At 42.3% G+C, this 15,276-nt stretch overlaps 1 protein-coding gene across 1 annotated transcript; it reads right to left on the bottom strand.

The window, feature by feature from the left end:
- Positions 1-4,864: 4,864 nt before the first annotated feature.
- On the bottom strand, positions 4,865-12,656 carry SOX11 (SRY-box transcription factor 11). Its single transcript, XM_048078579.2, has one exon. It carries the CDS (start codon positions 12,377-12,379, stop codon positions 11,168-11,170), a length of 1,212 nt encoding a protein of 403 aa, XP_047934536.2. The 5' UTR covers positions 12,380-12,656; the 3' UTR covers positions 4,865-11,167.
- Positions 12,657-15,276: the final 2,620 nt, after the last annotated feature.

Here is a 15,276-nt window from a genome sequence, read left to right as displayed (position 1 = left end):
TCAGGACACTAAATCAATTTTACTAAATTATGTTAATATTTAAGTAGGAAAAATGCTTAATGATTCCCTCTTATCTAGTCCAGCTGGATTGATTTCTTTTCCTAAGAGTGCAGTTTATGAAAATATTGTCTAAACTAACTGTGAGAGTGCTAGAAGAACATTCACTGTATGATTCTTATGTATAATTTAAATAGCAATTTCAAGGCTCCAGTTCTACAGCTGTTCAACATATAAAATTCTCACTCAGCTCTACTGTTGGAGGAGATTCAATAGAAGTGATTCTACAATTGATTTCAGTAGGTATTTTGACTACAAGAGTAGCTCAAAATTGGCCAACAGTATTTGTAAAGTGCTTTTGGATTCTTGGGAGTGAAGGCACTGCAGCATAAATTGTCATTTTTTATTAGCTAGAGCATTTTCCGCTCCTTAAATTCCATTTGAAATTACCATGTTTAAAAAAACCTGTGGTCGCAGTCTCACTGTGCACTACTGCTGTTGAAGATGAGTCCCCATGACAATGCAACAGAAACGCACCACTTGCAGAACTGACAATACCAATACACAGTATGTATCAGTAATAGAGTAGAAAGTTAAATTCCTTTTTGCTTTGCCTTTAGCCTCATGACTTTTACATTCCAGTCCATAGGTTAAGGCTAAGGTATTCTCCAAAATTATAGTGACTTTATGGTCAAAGTCCTACAGAGTAGGGTTTATAACCTATAGCCACATCTATGCTAGTAAATTATTCCAGGGTCTGTTCCCTGTTTTTGAGGCCAGCTGGCATGATCTGGCCACATCTATGCTAGTAAACTCTCCTAGTTTCCAAAACAGAGTGGATGAATCCAAACTGCCTATTGGGAATGATCTTTGGCCCATGCTAATTTTCAAACGGTTCCAGTGATTTTTTGGAAGAGCGCTAGTATTCACCAGCCAAAACCATGTCAGGGATTTTTCTAACAATTTAACGATACAGACAACTGAGTTCCAGTGCCTGGACTATGTGCTGTTTAATTTCTTAGCATAGACATGCTTTCCATCTCTTTCCTGTGCTTTCTGCTCCCAAAGCGAATGTTTTACCTACAGGATACCATATCAGTGGGAAGAGCTTGTCATCTGTCATTAGACTAAAACCATGAACTTGAGGTCTTGAGTGGATAGAGAGTGCCAGCATAAAATCCTAAATCCGGTGTATGAGACACCAAACACCTCCCATTTTCACAGTCAAGTTGCAGATCTCTCATCACACAGCACTAAGGCTGAGCCCAGACATCTGCCATGGATGAGCAGCTGGAGCCAGGTGCCTAACTTCTAGGTACAGCATTGCTTGGTAGGCATGTTCTCATGCCAGTATATTTGCTAAAAAGGATTTGAATAAAGTTGAAAATGCAATTTTTCCCATGTTGTTCCTTAACTTTACAAGACTGACAAAGCTGCCTGTTTGTGTTTGTGCATGAAAGACTGTGATATATATATCAATATTCATACCTATCCATCTATATATAAAATACATGCTCAGGAAAAGGCTAGAGAAAAAAAAACAGCAATATTTTGTCTGACTGACTGATACAGTGAAAAAAGTGCAAAAGTGTCTGGCCATAAAACTTTTTTGGGGGGCTGAAGAAGTCTCAGATTATCATGGCTACATTAAGGTTTACATTTTAAACATGCAGTTATTGGGGGGTGGCGGGGAGCATGGTTACTGATGCTGTTGTTATTTCCCTTTTTACAGGTGCTAAAACTTCACTGTTCATACCAACTTCAAGCAAAATCAGGATGGTTAGTTTTAACTGTTTAAGTAGGTAGCTTAGATGGTTTTCATAAGTGTAGATGACTTCAGATGAATCACTCTGCCTGCAGAGCTATTGGCTTCGATAACCCAGAGCTGATGAATGACCACACAGAGCTGAGAAAGGCAGAATTGGTTTAGGCTATGGCTGTCCACAGCCTAAAAAAGACGCAGTAGTAGTACTTTCCAAGGATATAAATGGTTGTAAGGTGGGCTGTTCTCAGTGATTTTTCTACACTTTTTCTACCTTTTGAAAGAGAAGGAAAGGCTATGCACAACAGTGATACTGGCAGGGGAAAAGATTGATTCTTATCTCTAAAAAGTATGAGAGCTAAAACTCAACAAACAAGGCAAACAAAATTAGGTGAATGAAAGGCAGGCTTTATAGATATTCAGGGACTATTACCGTAAGGACATGCAGGCCAACAGTGTCTCATCAAGCAAAGACTATGTGTAAGTGTAAGACTATGTGTAAGTGACCAAACATTAGTTCTTATTAATGTAAGTAAGCACATTAAGTAAGTAATAACATCTTTGTAACCCCTAAAATTTGTTCTTAGCTTTAGTACCAACCTGAAAATGTAATTTGAACATACATAAAGCTATTGCAGAGTTTTAACTTGATGCCTATTTGGTGTCTTAGAGATGAAAACTATTAATATATATATGTCCTGGTTTTGTCTTCAGACTATGAAGAAAATTAACTCTATCTCAGCAGAAACCAGGACAATATAAGATGCCAAAATGCCACGTTAATATATGAAACTTAACGGAATAAATACAATCAGATTTAAATTTCTTTTTTGCTATGTATTTCTTGAACTGCTTGTTGTGCTTGCTTACAGCTAAATCCTGCCCCGTTCCCTATGTATCCTTCTTTGTTAATATTAAGACTTGAAAAAATAAAACTTGTAAATAGATTTTAAAGGATATGCATGAGTAAATTTTGAAGATAATCACTGTCTTTAATTGAATTTTTTGAGTAGCAGAAAAAGTGATCTATCATAGACACTTTAGCTTATGCAAATGTCAGAATGATGCCAGTAAATTTAAACACCAGATTTCAAGAGAAAGTGTTAAGTTCTTTCAACCATGGTGGGAATTAATATAGCAGGAGATATTTGTATTGTGGTGGATTTTTTTATTCTACCAAACTTTAATAGGCTATGAAAGGCTATCAAAAAACTTAACAAATTCCAAGGATATCAAATGAGTTTGGGTATATTTGTGGGTCTGTGTTACCTACATTCCATGTTTTCATGCACTTCTAGGGTTTGTCCTAAAGTTCAGACTTGAGACCATATTAATCAAAACTGAAATGCCAAGTCAGAGTTTTACTTCTTTACCCCAAACGTGTGCTCCTACCCTTTCTTTCATATAAAACTGAGCCAACACCCAAGCCACACAATACCTCCAAAATGATAGTTTTAAGATGTGATAACTCGTAGTTTACCAATCCAAAATCACTTTTAAGCACACGATAGGAAAGATTCCCAATGTGTGTAATGTAGAAATTTTCTCTGGCAATAACAGGACCTGATAATTCAGAACTGAAGTTCCATTTTTCAGTACAGTAATGACACTTCTCACTCAGGAAGAGCCAAACACAAGACTTCAGCTAGAGACATTTGAGATAATATAGACGGCCTTAGTCTGTTCTGAAAGATTTCTACAGCTTGTCTTTGGTTATATACAGTGATACATAAACAAACAAACTCTATGGGAACTTGTATATATATATGTATATATATATATATAAAATATGTATTATATATTAATGATGTGTTTTTAGTACATTGTTTCAAATCCCTCTAAAGTATCTTAAAAAGTATTTTTTTTTCATAAATACAGAAAGGACAGTGGTATGATGGCTGTAAATAAAGATTTTATTTCACTGACTTAGAATGACTAGCTTAAACTTCCTATCTTCACTATGATGCATCAAATTCAAACTTTTACGTCACATCAGTTACACACCGCCATTCACAAAAAAATAATACTACTAGACCAGACTTCTGAAATTATATAGACTGTTTTCAGTGTTCTTAGTAAATTAGGTAAATTAAAGAGAAATAATTACTTGTCAACTGAGAAACGTATTTTGGAGAAAGAAGTTATTCAGGTGTTGTGATAACAACAAGGGCAACAGGAAGAGCTGTTCTCAAGGTTCATACAAAATGATCTGAAATCTTTTATTTGGTGAATTGACTCTTCTCAAATTTAAAGGCTTGTATCAGCTAAAGCTGAAGTCAATATAATTTTTATTATTATTTCCTGGATTCTAGGAGTAACCCACAACCTCTTGATGGGAAGGAAACTATTATCAGTTGATATTTTCACCCTTAGGTAAAGTTGCAGAAGTATAGATATAAAATGCAAGCAGGAGAGAGACGTGCCTTTTTTTTTTTTTTTTTTGTAATATGGAAATATGTCTACAGACAGGACCTCTAGAAGGTTTGTTTCAGCAAAAGATGTCTCGTGTTAATTGCAGATTTTTAATTTGTAACAATATAACTCCATCATTTCTATAAAACCATATTTAATATACAAACAACTTTCACCACATAAACACATTAAAAACACCTTTTTTATAGTTCCAAGAATTGATTACAGGGTTCTCATAAAAACATTTTCATAACTAGAATCTTAATACAGAATGATATTTTGTATGCCAAAATACATTTAGATGGTAAATTGTTTGTAGAAAAGATACAGAGAGAAATGGGTTTTGCTGGCATGTAATCCATCTTATTTCATTCTTCTATGGTCAACTTTAAAGCAATTTTTGAAATGTTTAGCATAAAATATTTTATTGTTTCATCCAGAGTACTAACCAAAAAAAAAGGAAGTTAATTGGCTTATTCTCTGTTTCAGTGTCTCTCAGGCATGCCCAGAACAGCACTTACCCTCTTTACCTTGACCATAACTATCTGTCAAGGGTTTTTTTCAAAAGACACATTATTCCCACTGAATTTCAGCTTTGGGTGCCCACAGAATGAAGAATGGATTCGCTCTAATAGCTGAACTGCATTTACCAAATGCAACACTGGAAAAAAAATCCACATAAAAACACATAGGAAGATTGATCACACAATTTTATTAGAGTCTTTTGAACAATTGCATTATGTTGTTCCTTTATTTAAAAACTCTTGCAAAAAAAGACATTGGAGTGGACTGGTTTCAACCCTGAGCATTAACACTGCATATCAAGTACTGTAGTAAAGAAGCTGGTTAAGTTTGTAGCACTAGCACAAGTCACTGATATTAATCCTCTAGGTGATCAGGTTTTTACAAAAAAAATACATAGTTTTCAATAAATAATGCTTAATTTTACAACTTTGATACAGCAATGTCATACACTGTTTTGACACATACTAAACTCTGCATGCTATATAGTCTACTAGAAGACAAAACTTTGCCATGCATTTTCTTTTTCTAGTGCTAGAAAACACTTTGTCCTCCAGTGCATCGCCTCAAGCAGCCTTACCATCTTCCTTCTCTCACAGCAATAGGCTGTGCACTGGCATGCAAAAACCTCAAGAAAAGGTTTCCCCCCCACCATCACTCAGACTTCTAAACAAAAGTACTTTTCAGCTTGTCCCCCCAAGACCTGGAGTGGCTATAAAAACTAATTTCATGTGGCCTTGAAAAGTCTTTGAAATTACATATTTTAAAAGTGTCATGCTTGAAAAACTGCTCTAAAACATTCATTTTCCCCCACCTGTGGCCATCATGCAACATCATTGAAATGTTGTAACCATCAAAAGTCCCACACTGGAAAACAGGCCTCCATTTTAAAATAGCCCACCGAAAAAATAAAAAGAAGAAAAAAAGTATCACAGCATTTATGTAAAGACTCCAAAACGCCAACATATGTACAAGAGCAAAACCAGATAAAAATTGTAAATGAACTAACAATGGCATATAACTCTTCTCCCTGGTTTAGCCAGGAGTTGAGGCAAGTTGGTTTTGGAGATAAGCAGGACGATGGAAACAAAAACAAACTGTGACAATGGGAGTTCCTGGATTAATCATTATTAGTTGACCAAATTTCTTCAAGTGGTAAATCAGGGTCTTGATTTTCTTGGAAGTGGGAGTTACCAAAATCGAAATGTCCTAATTAATAACATATAATGCTAAATCAAACCTGCTTCTAAGTATTTGCAAGTCTTAGAAGTTTGGAGCCATGCACTTTTTCATCCTACAAGATTGCACTTCACAGAAAATCCAGATGTTGCAACTAACCACAAAAGAAGAAACATGATTAATTAATAAGGATTGAAACCTCCATTCTCACACTTCCAGGTTGTTGTTCATCATTGAAAACCATTCACCCCTTCTTATCCATATTGCTTTAGGGGTTTCCTTGTATCTACAGAAGTCATTCCTTTGAAATTGCTGTCAATCACAATTTTCTAAGAGTTTTTAAAATATTCCTATCTTTGCACTGGCATAAGTATTGGGTTTTCTAAGAGAATCCCAACCCAAAGAAGGTATTACTTTTATACATGAAATATTATGAACTTTTGTTTCCCTTTTTGTAAGTCATTCTACACTTTCTGCACATTTGTGCTTTATATTGAATATAAAAATAGGTCTTTAAAACTCTATTTACTTTAAACTCACTAAAAAACTACTTGCTTGTGAAATTCTCTTACAAATTCACTGCATCCATGTAGAGAAGATAAAACTAATTAGGCAGTTAATTGGTATAGGTAGTGTGCAAAAACAAAACAAAACAAAAAAAACAATCACAGCCTTTGATGTGGGTGAGGGGAAAGGAAATAAATCAAAGGAATACAACCATATAGAAGGAAAAATGTAAGGCAACTCATTGAATTAAGTTTTTGTTGTTGTTTTTTTCTTCTACTTTTTTTTTTTTTTTCTGGCCATGCTTACAAATGAAGGTTATGAAGAACTAAGACACCTATCCTGCCAGCAGCCCTTGAGGCAAAAACTCCCATTAAACTCAATGAGAATTTTTTTTTTTTCAGGTTTAAGGCCTTACTAGACAGCAACTGTGCAGATGTAAAAAGGAACTTAATGACTGTGTTGAATATCAAACACCTAAAAGGTATATGGCCCTGACTTTGACCCCACACCAGTTGTACCTTAGCGTAACACCAGAGTTGCACCTTCCTTGAACAGGCATGAGTGAAGGATCAGACTGCATGCATGCAAATCACATTCAATAGACTTGGAGAACTTTAACCCGAATGACAGTGAATGCCTAAAGAGCATGTAGCACATACAGGATGCTTGGAATGAGTCTTCCCATCACATTTGTAAACAACTGCACTAAAGGAATTAAGATATTTCTTAGGTGTACTTGTTTTTTAAAAGAAATAAGGGGAAGAGGGGGAACAACCAAAGGAGAGAAATGATAACAAAAATTCTTACTATAAAATTAAAAAGAATCACCATATTTGATTAAGTTTTACATGGAGTCGACATCCTCAGTGCTACAAAGAAAATTGTCTTTCAAAAACAAAACAAAAAAAAACACAAACTCATTTTTCTCCCTCTTATCGCTAAGCCTTATTCTACTCATAATAGTATTGTACAGAGACAAATGCAAAAAATGTGAAAAAAGGCCATGGGAGATATTAAGCCTGCAACAGGACTGCTCTAGTAGGTCAAAACGGATTCTTACATACACTAAAAAAAAACTTAAAAAGAAGCTGAAGATAGGAATATTATTAGATACAACAAAAGCAAAAAATACAAGAGTAATTTAGCAAATGCTATTTTTCCTGATTAGAAGATTGTATGTTACTTTCATTGAAATCAGCAGGAGCTTAGGCATTCAACAGCATCAAACTTCAGCCCTAACAGTGTAGTGGCTTAGAAAGAACTCTTTTTTTTCTTGAACAATATGCAACATTAAACTCTGAAATAAATGAAAGTCAGACTTTATGGACAAAAATTATCTCCCTGCACTATACACCTTCACTCAAAATATTCCTCTGATATAGTATTGTATCACTCCCAACTAGAAGAAAGAAAAGATATACTTCTGAGTGGGTATTATACTCTTTAACTAAAGTAGACCTGTTGCTCTTTTAGAATATGCCTGACTGCTCTATACTTGGATCCTTTAAATTAGTTATCCTTGACTAATATCTTAAATGGTAATTTTAAAAAAAAGTCTTCCAAAAATATACGCAAGTCAAAACTCCTGTAGGCTGAGACACAGACCTTATTACAATGCAAACCAAATTCAGCCTAGATTCGACCATAATCATTCATAACTCATTGAACATCTGTAAAGCACAAATGTTTAATGACACTGCCTATTATTACTTTAATAAACAAGGATGCATATCAGAAGAAAGGGACCAGAAGAAAAAGTCCCCATATTTTCATGATAGCGTGAAGAATTACTAAGAGAATTTTGGCTCAGTTTTAAGACTTTGAACCTGATCAACTGATTCCATCACCCTAGCCCAAGAAGGGATTCTCAAAAGCAGGATAGTAGTGAAAGGCTAGGCTAGAGCACTTCAGTGTATCTATTTTCTTTCACTCTTTTGCCTTAGAAGAGATAAATGTCATTTGTTTCAATCTGATTTCTAAGTTATTACATGGAGAACACACTAATCATTTGAGACCAAAAACTGAAAATTCAAGAAACTCTGTTTTATTGAGGACTATCCATTGCCAAGGATATCTTGTATACTGTAATTAAGTTTGTTTTAAAACACAGTTTCTCATAAAGAATTACCACAATGCAAGACATAAATTTGAGTTCCCAGATATGCTATATCTCTTTTCTGATAGCAAAGATTTAGGCCAAACAACTTTTATTTAGAATCATGAGTGTTTTATTATTATTATTAGAAAGATCAGATTATATTAATCATTTTACTACCAGTTCATTTAACTAACCTAAAGTAAGATATCTCACCACTTAAATGCCTAAGAGTTGTCCTTGATTAAACATAACATGCATGCAGGTTTTAATGTTATGTTTTATTATGCCTTACAAATGTGTATGCAGGATTTTCATTTCAGCAAGTCTGAAAGCCTGTAGCAGTGGTTGCCACCAAAATACCAGCACAGTGAATTGTCCCTGTAAACAGCTGGATCATTAATTAGTGGAGAAAAAAATTACCAATGCCTATCAGATAAAAAGTAAACGTCTTGAGAAACAAACTTCCACCTTGTGAGTCTGTTTATTGCCATCAGCATTTATTTCAGAGCTTGTAACTGAAATCTGATGGCTCCTAAGGAAAAAAAAATATATATTGAAAAAAAAAGTCAAAACCGCACACTGCCAAAGTCTGCTCACCTACAGCAGAAGCTCGTACCCCCCCTTTCCTTCCCATGCCCCCTCGGAGAGGGGCCAGAGCGGCCCCGGCGGGCCGAGCGCTGCCCTAAGGCGGAGATGGGGGCCCAGAGCATCCCCTCGTTAAGTCTCGCCCAGGCTAGTCAGCAAAACGGGGAGAAAGGGAGGAAGGAGGGGGAATAATAATAATAAAGGCGGGGAGAGGGGGAGCTGCCCCTGGGGCGGCAAGGGGAGAGCGGGTACTGGCCCCGCAGCCCCCGCCCCCGGCAATGGGATGCGGGGGGGCGAGGCGAGCCGAGCCCTCGGGGAACCCAAGCGATGCTGGGCGGCCGAGGGGGATGCGGGAGAGCCGAAAAGCAGCGGGGTGAGCCCACCTGCTGCACTGCACCGCACCGCCCCGCAGAGCCCGGCACGGCACGGCCCCGGCCCGGTCCGCCCCGGCCACCCGCGGGCACCCGGCTGGACCGCGCCCAGCCCGAGGGGCAGCGCGTTGCAAAAAAAGGGGGTGGGGAAAAAGGAGGGAAAACAATTTAAAAAAGGAAAAGGCAAGAAATCCTTATTTTCCTTCCCCCCTAAGCTCTGGTCATGCACTACAGCCTACAGCTACCGCTCCTCCGCGGGCAAGGGGTGACAACACGGCATCTCCAGCGTTACTTCTACAGACACTAATAGCGATACGAGTTTCTATCAGTTCCAGCTGATTTATTAAAATTGTCAAGATACAGACTTTCAGCATTAAAAAAAAAAACAGGCTATGATGTTGACAGTGCACAAGTCTGCTTTTGCCATCATTTGCTACAAAATATGCAGATGGTCTGTACTTTAGATTATATTGCACAACATGAGAAACTTTAACTATGTGCCTTTTTTCTTTTTCTTTTTTTTTTTTTTTTGCTAAAATCGAGAATCCAGTTTCATACCTTCCATCTGGGGCCCCATCCACATATCACAGCGTATGAGATACATAAAGTCCTACTATAGTACAGTACATATACAATCTTTTAAACTAAGATAACAGCTCTGAGGTCTATATCACCATTTTCAATAAATCTTTACCTACAAATATTGAACAAATCTGAACTATAGCTGTACAAAAAAGTGTTTCTTTTCTTTTTTCTTTTTTTTTTTTTTAAAACCACAAGGCCTTTAGATGCAAGGATTATTTTTTTAAAATTTTAATCCTTTTAAAACCAGGACATAACGTACCAACAAACTTGCATGCTAAAAACAGAGAAAAAAAAAAGAAAATAAAAGGGAAGAAGTGCCTGAAAAGTCTTACTGAAAAAACACAGCAAGAATGTTCCCTTTTCACTGTACAAAAATACGCCTGAAAATATATTAATTTTTAAAAAAGACTGAGGTCTGTTATGTATCAAAAATGTTTCAATACCTTTTTGTACTGAGGTCTAGGCTGTCTGGTATTCAATCAAGGAGGTATAAGGGAACAAGTTACAAAAAAAAAGTTGGCAAGTAGAAATCACATTTGTAAAACCATAAACAATTTGATCTGAAAAGTAAACTCTGATCTTAAGTCAGTTCAGTTATTTGTAAGCGTTTGTACAGTCTGCATTTTTTCAAGCTCCCTGCAGCTTTGTTAAGAATCGGATGCATAGAAGACATCAGTTTTCTCCCTCCAAAAAAAGTTGCAATGGTCCCTTTCGGAAAAATAAAAATAGTAAAAAAAAATCAGAACAGTTCTTTAAGATCTCTCACGGAAAAAAAAAAATCCACAAACCCCCTTGAGTAACAGTTGTGCTGCCAAAAGACTTCTTTGCAGACCATCTTCCAGACTTCAATCAGAGACCGACAAGCTTCAAACAGCGCCTTCTGTATCATTTTTTCCCCCAGTCCCATTTGCCTTTGCTGTTGTTGTTGTGATCACCAAATGCGATAAAAAAAATTAAAAAAAAAAAAACAAATTAAAAAAAAAAATCACAACTCCCGGGCTCGGAACTAACTTCGAGATTTTTTTTTTTTTAAAAAAAGAAAACAAGACTTTTTTTTTTAAATCATCATCATCACCGGCGTCGCTCCAGCTCCAGCTCCGCCGCCTCGCCACCGGCACCGGCGCCCGCCCTCTCCGCCGCCGCCCCCGCTCAGTACGTGAACACCAGGTCGGAGAAATTCGCCTCCAGCCAGTCTCCCGCGATCATCTCGCTCAGCTCCGGGGTGCAGTAGTCGGGGAACTCGAAGTGGGAGCCGAGGCTGCCCTCGCTGAAGGAGTCCAGGTCCTTGTCCACCAGCGAGAGGGAGAGGTTGCCGGCGGCGGCGCCCGCCCCCAGCTCGGCGGCGGCGTGGCCGTGTTGCGAGAAGTTGAGGCTGAGGTCGAAGAGGAGGTCGTCCGCCTCCTCGCTGCCGGCCGACGAGGTGGAGATGGAGCGAGACGAGGCCGGGGAGAGACCGGCCGGAGGCTGGGGCGGCGGCGGGCCCTGCTTGGTGATGTTCTTGAAGCTATAGTAGAGTCTGCTGCCTCCGCCCGCCGCCGCGGCGCCGCCCCGCACCTCCTCGTAGAGGCTCGCCCCCTCGGTGGACTCCGCCGAGGAGCTCAAGGTGGGACTCGCCGGCACTTTGGCCACGTTGTACCGCCGCAGCTGCTGCGGCCCCGGCTCCTCGTCTTCCTCCTCCTCGTCCGCCTCCTGCTTGATCCGCAGCTGCAGCTCGTCCTCGTCCTCCTCGTCCTCCTCCTCCTCGTCCATGAAGACGCACTTGACCGTCTTGCTGCTCACTTTCAGGGTGCCGAAGACGTACTCGTCCCCCGCGTAGTCCCCGTGGTGGGCGGCTTTGGCTCCCGGCTTGGGGGGCGAGGAAGCGGAGGAGGATTTCAGCTTGCTACATTTCTTGCTGGAGCTCTTGGCGCTTTTGCTGCCGCTGCTGCTGGTGGGTGCATTTTTCTCCGGACTTTGGCTGGCGTTGGGCTTGGCCGACGGGTCCATTTTGGGCTTTTTCCTGGGCCTGTATTTGTAGTCGGGGTAATCGGCCATGTGCTTCAGCCGCAGCCTCTCCGCCTCCCGGATGAACGGGATCTTCTCGCTGTCCTTCAGCATTTTCCACCGCTTGCCCAGGCGCTTGGAGATCTCCGCGTTGTGCATGTCCGGGGACTGCTCCATGATTTTTCTCCTCTCGATCTTAGACCACACCATGAACGCGTTCATCGGTCTCTTTATGTGCCCCGACGCCGTTTTGCACCAGTCCGGATCGCTCTCGTCCAAAGCCACCGGGCTGCAAGCCATGAACTCGCCCTCTTCGGTGTCCATCGCCTCCCGGGGCAGGTTGCTCTCGCTCTCCGCGCTTTCCGCTTGCTGCACCATGGTGGGCTTCTCCCGGCTTCTCCCCGCCGCTCCCCTCCGAGCCAACAAAGCCGCTCCCACCGGCGGCGCACCTTGCCCCGGCGAGCCGAGCTGGGCGCCGCGCTGCTGCGAGGTGGAGCCGGCGGGGGGCGAGCCTCGGGGGGCGGCTGCAGCCTTCCTCCTCCTCCTCCTCCTCCTCCACCTCTTCGGCCCGCTGCGGCAGGGCCGGGCTGGGTGCGCTGGGGGCTCCGCCGCGCTGTGCCCCGGCCTCGCCGCCCGGCCTGCCCCCGCCGCCTTCGCTGCCCCCTTCTGCAAAACTCGCGGCTCCTCGCCCGACTCGTTATCAGCCCCTCATATGGGTGACATCACTGCCCCCGGCGCCCAATGGCGCCGCTCGGGCCCGCCCCCCGACACGCCCCCCGTGCTTTATCAGCTCCCCTTCCCCTCCCCCACGCTGACACACCCCCCTGTGCAGGGGGGCGGCGGGGGAGGGGGCCCGGCTCCTGCCCCCCCCACCCCCTTCATCCTTTCGCCCCCCCCTTGCTATTTTACCCCTGGGGGTCTTCGCCCGCCGTCCCCGGGTGCGGAGTGAGGTGGGGAGAGGGGCGGCGGCCGCGCCCACCCCCCCGCCGTGCCCCGCTCCCCTCGGGAGGCCGCCGAGCCCCTCGCAGCGGACGGCAGGGGGCGCTGGAGCTCCGCAGCCCGCCCGTCCATCCCTCCCTCCGTCCGTCTGTCCGTCCGTCCACACCGGGACGGTGCCCGCAGCCCCGCTCCCTGGGTCAGAGCCGGGAGCCCGGTGGCCGCCCCCCGTCTCCCGGGGTGGGGGGCCGCGACGCGCTGGTGCTGAGGGACACGGGGGTCCGCGGTGCCCCGAGCCCCCGGTGCCCCCGCGGAGGGTGGAGGTGGCTTTCCCCCCAAGCCAGGTGTGTGGCAGCTCCCGGAGGGCTGAGCCGCCCCTGCCTTCTTGTTCGCTGGCTTTCCGGAAAGCACCCGGGTGCGCAGCGATGTCGCGATTATCGCAGAGCCCCCGCGCTGAATGCAGCTGCTCCGTTGGTTTCCGGCGGGGAGCTCGGGAAATCCGATGGTGCCTCGTCCCTGGATATTTTGCTTTGCGAAACCTGTGGTGAAAATAAGCTTGTCCGCTGTTCTGCGGGTCCCTTCGCATTTTCCTAGCTACCATGTGCAGATATTAGCAAGAGAAAAGTTTAATAAGTTTGGTGATGGTTGCTGGCTGGAGGAGATGTGATGGTGGTGAGATGGACAAGCCCTGGCATGGCCTCTCCTCTGTCGGAACTGGTGCTAATGGGGCAGCAGGTCCCCTGGTAAATCAGCCTTTAATTAGCACAGTGGTTCGTTTTCCTCAGGCCACAGCAAAATTACTGTGTTGGGATGATGTGACTATGATATCATAGGGCCGTGGTGTGACGAGTACTGTTACAGAAAAAAAAAAAAAAAAAAAAAAGAAACCAAAACCACAGATCCCTCACCTCTTTTAGCTTTACAGGCGCATTAGGGCTACCAGGTCTCACTCGTTGTCAGAGGTCAGGAGCAGTTTGGAGCAGCAGGCAAGAGGCTGGCACGTGGTGTTGTGTTGCTTCCCCTGCCTGACCCTGGCGAGGGCTACAAAGTAAGGGGAAGGGAAAGGGCATAGCTCAAGAAGGTTCAGTTGCTCCCTTCCAAAGATGGATTTAGAAAAATGCCACTCTGCTTCGCCACGAGAAACCCTAGGAAGGTTTTTTCTTCAGAGGCTTGCTCTCTCTCCCCTTGCAACTGCACTTGGTGGTATGATTTAACCCCATAATCATGCTGATCCTCAGGGAGACAAGAGGTAAAATGGAAAATGTGCCTGGCAGGGTTCTCAGCCTGTCATCAAATGTTATGATTTAGAGAAACCACGAGAGGAGAGGGCGCAGCACCTTCGGGAGTGCCTGAGTTCATGCCACAGCTGTGGTCAGCTGTGGTCGGTCTGGGGAGGGCTGCTGGCAGGGCAGGGCATTCCTTCCAAGAGGGGCAAGTGCTGGCTCAAATCAGGCACACTGGAGAGCCATCTGTGGGATGGGGAGTTCAGAAAGGGTGAGAACACACTCCTCATAATGATGGCCCGGACAGGAGTCTCAGGAGATACATAGCTGGCTGGCTCCTCTAGGGAAGACAGCTTTACTGCTGCTGGGGCTCAGTTACTAAAACTATGCCAGGGTACCAAGACTCTCAGATAATCTTTATTATTCTTGTTATTTTTTTGTAAATGTCAGTATTCAGATTGACAGATTTATTTTTTATTTTTTTTGGTAGTGGGAAATTGAGATTTTCATTGTGCCTTTTAAATCCACATGGAAATAAGAGGAGCTTTTGGTGTAGTTTTGCAAAATGAAACACACCAACAGGTTTCAATTTGTTGTTGGTTGTCCTAACATTTAGGGGAGATGTCACTATATCATATAATTGCATAAAATTCAAGCTGATGAAAGTGGAACATTTCCTTAATTTCCTATTAAAAGAATTAAACCTATGTATTTTCATAAAATAGTGCTATTTTGTCACATCAGCACTTTCCAAGAATCGTGAACTATTTTAGAAAATTTTCAGTCAATTCCTATGGAAACCATGTAGTCAATATTGATAAGACATTTTGATGCCTAGGTCTCCATCCCCCAGGGTGACGGAATCTGACATTTAATTCATTGAGATCACGAGAGATCATTTTTAATAAAGCTTCAGAGTGGATTGGAGCCAAGGCAGCCCCATCTCCTTTACAATGTCATTACAGCAGACTTTATCTGGGATGTTTCTTCTCATTCATTTGTGTCCCTGTAAAGAAGAATATTAATACTATGGGCATCACTTAACTTCCATAAATGCCATTTTTCTTTTTTTTTGTTTTCTTGTTGTTTTTTTTTTTCTCCTATATCTCATTTTCT

This window comes from Anser cygnoides, chromosome 3, assembly GCF_040182565.1.
Source record: "Anser cygnoides isolate HZ-2024a breed goose chromosome 3, Taihu_goose_T2T_genome, whole genome shotgun sequence".
Classification (NCBI taxonomy): Eukaryota; Metazoa; Chordata; class Aves; order Anseriformes; family Anatidae; genus Anser; species Anser cygnoides.
The sequence above is the reverse complement of the archived record's forward strand: the minus strand, read 5'-3'. Positions and strand labels throughout refer to the sequence as shown.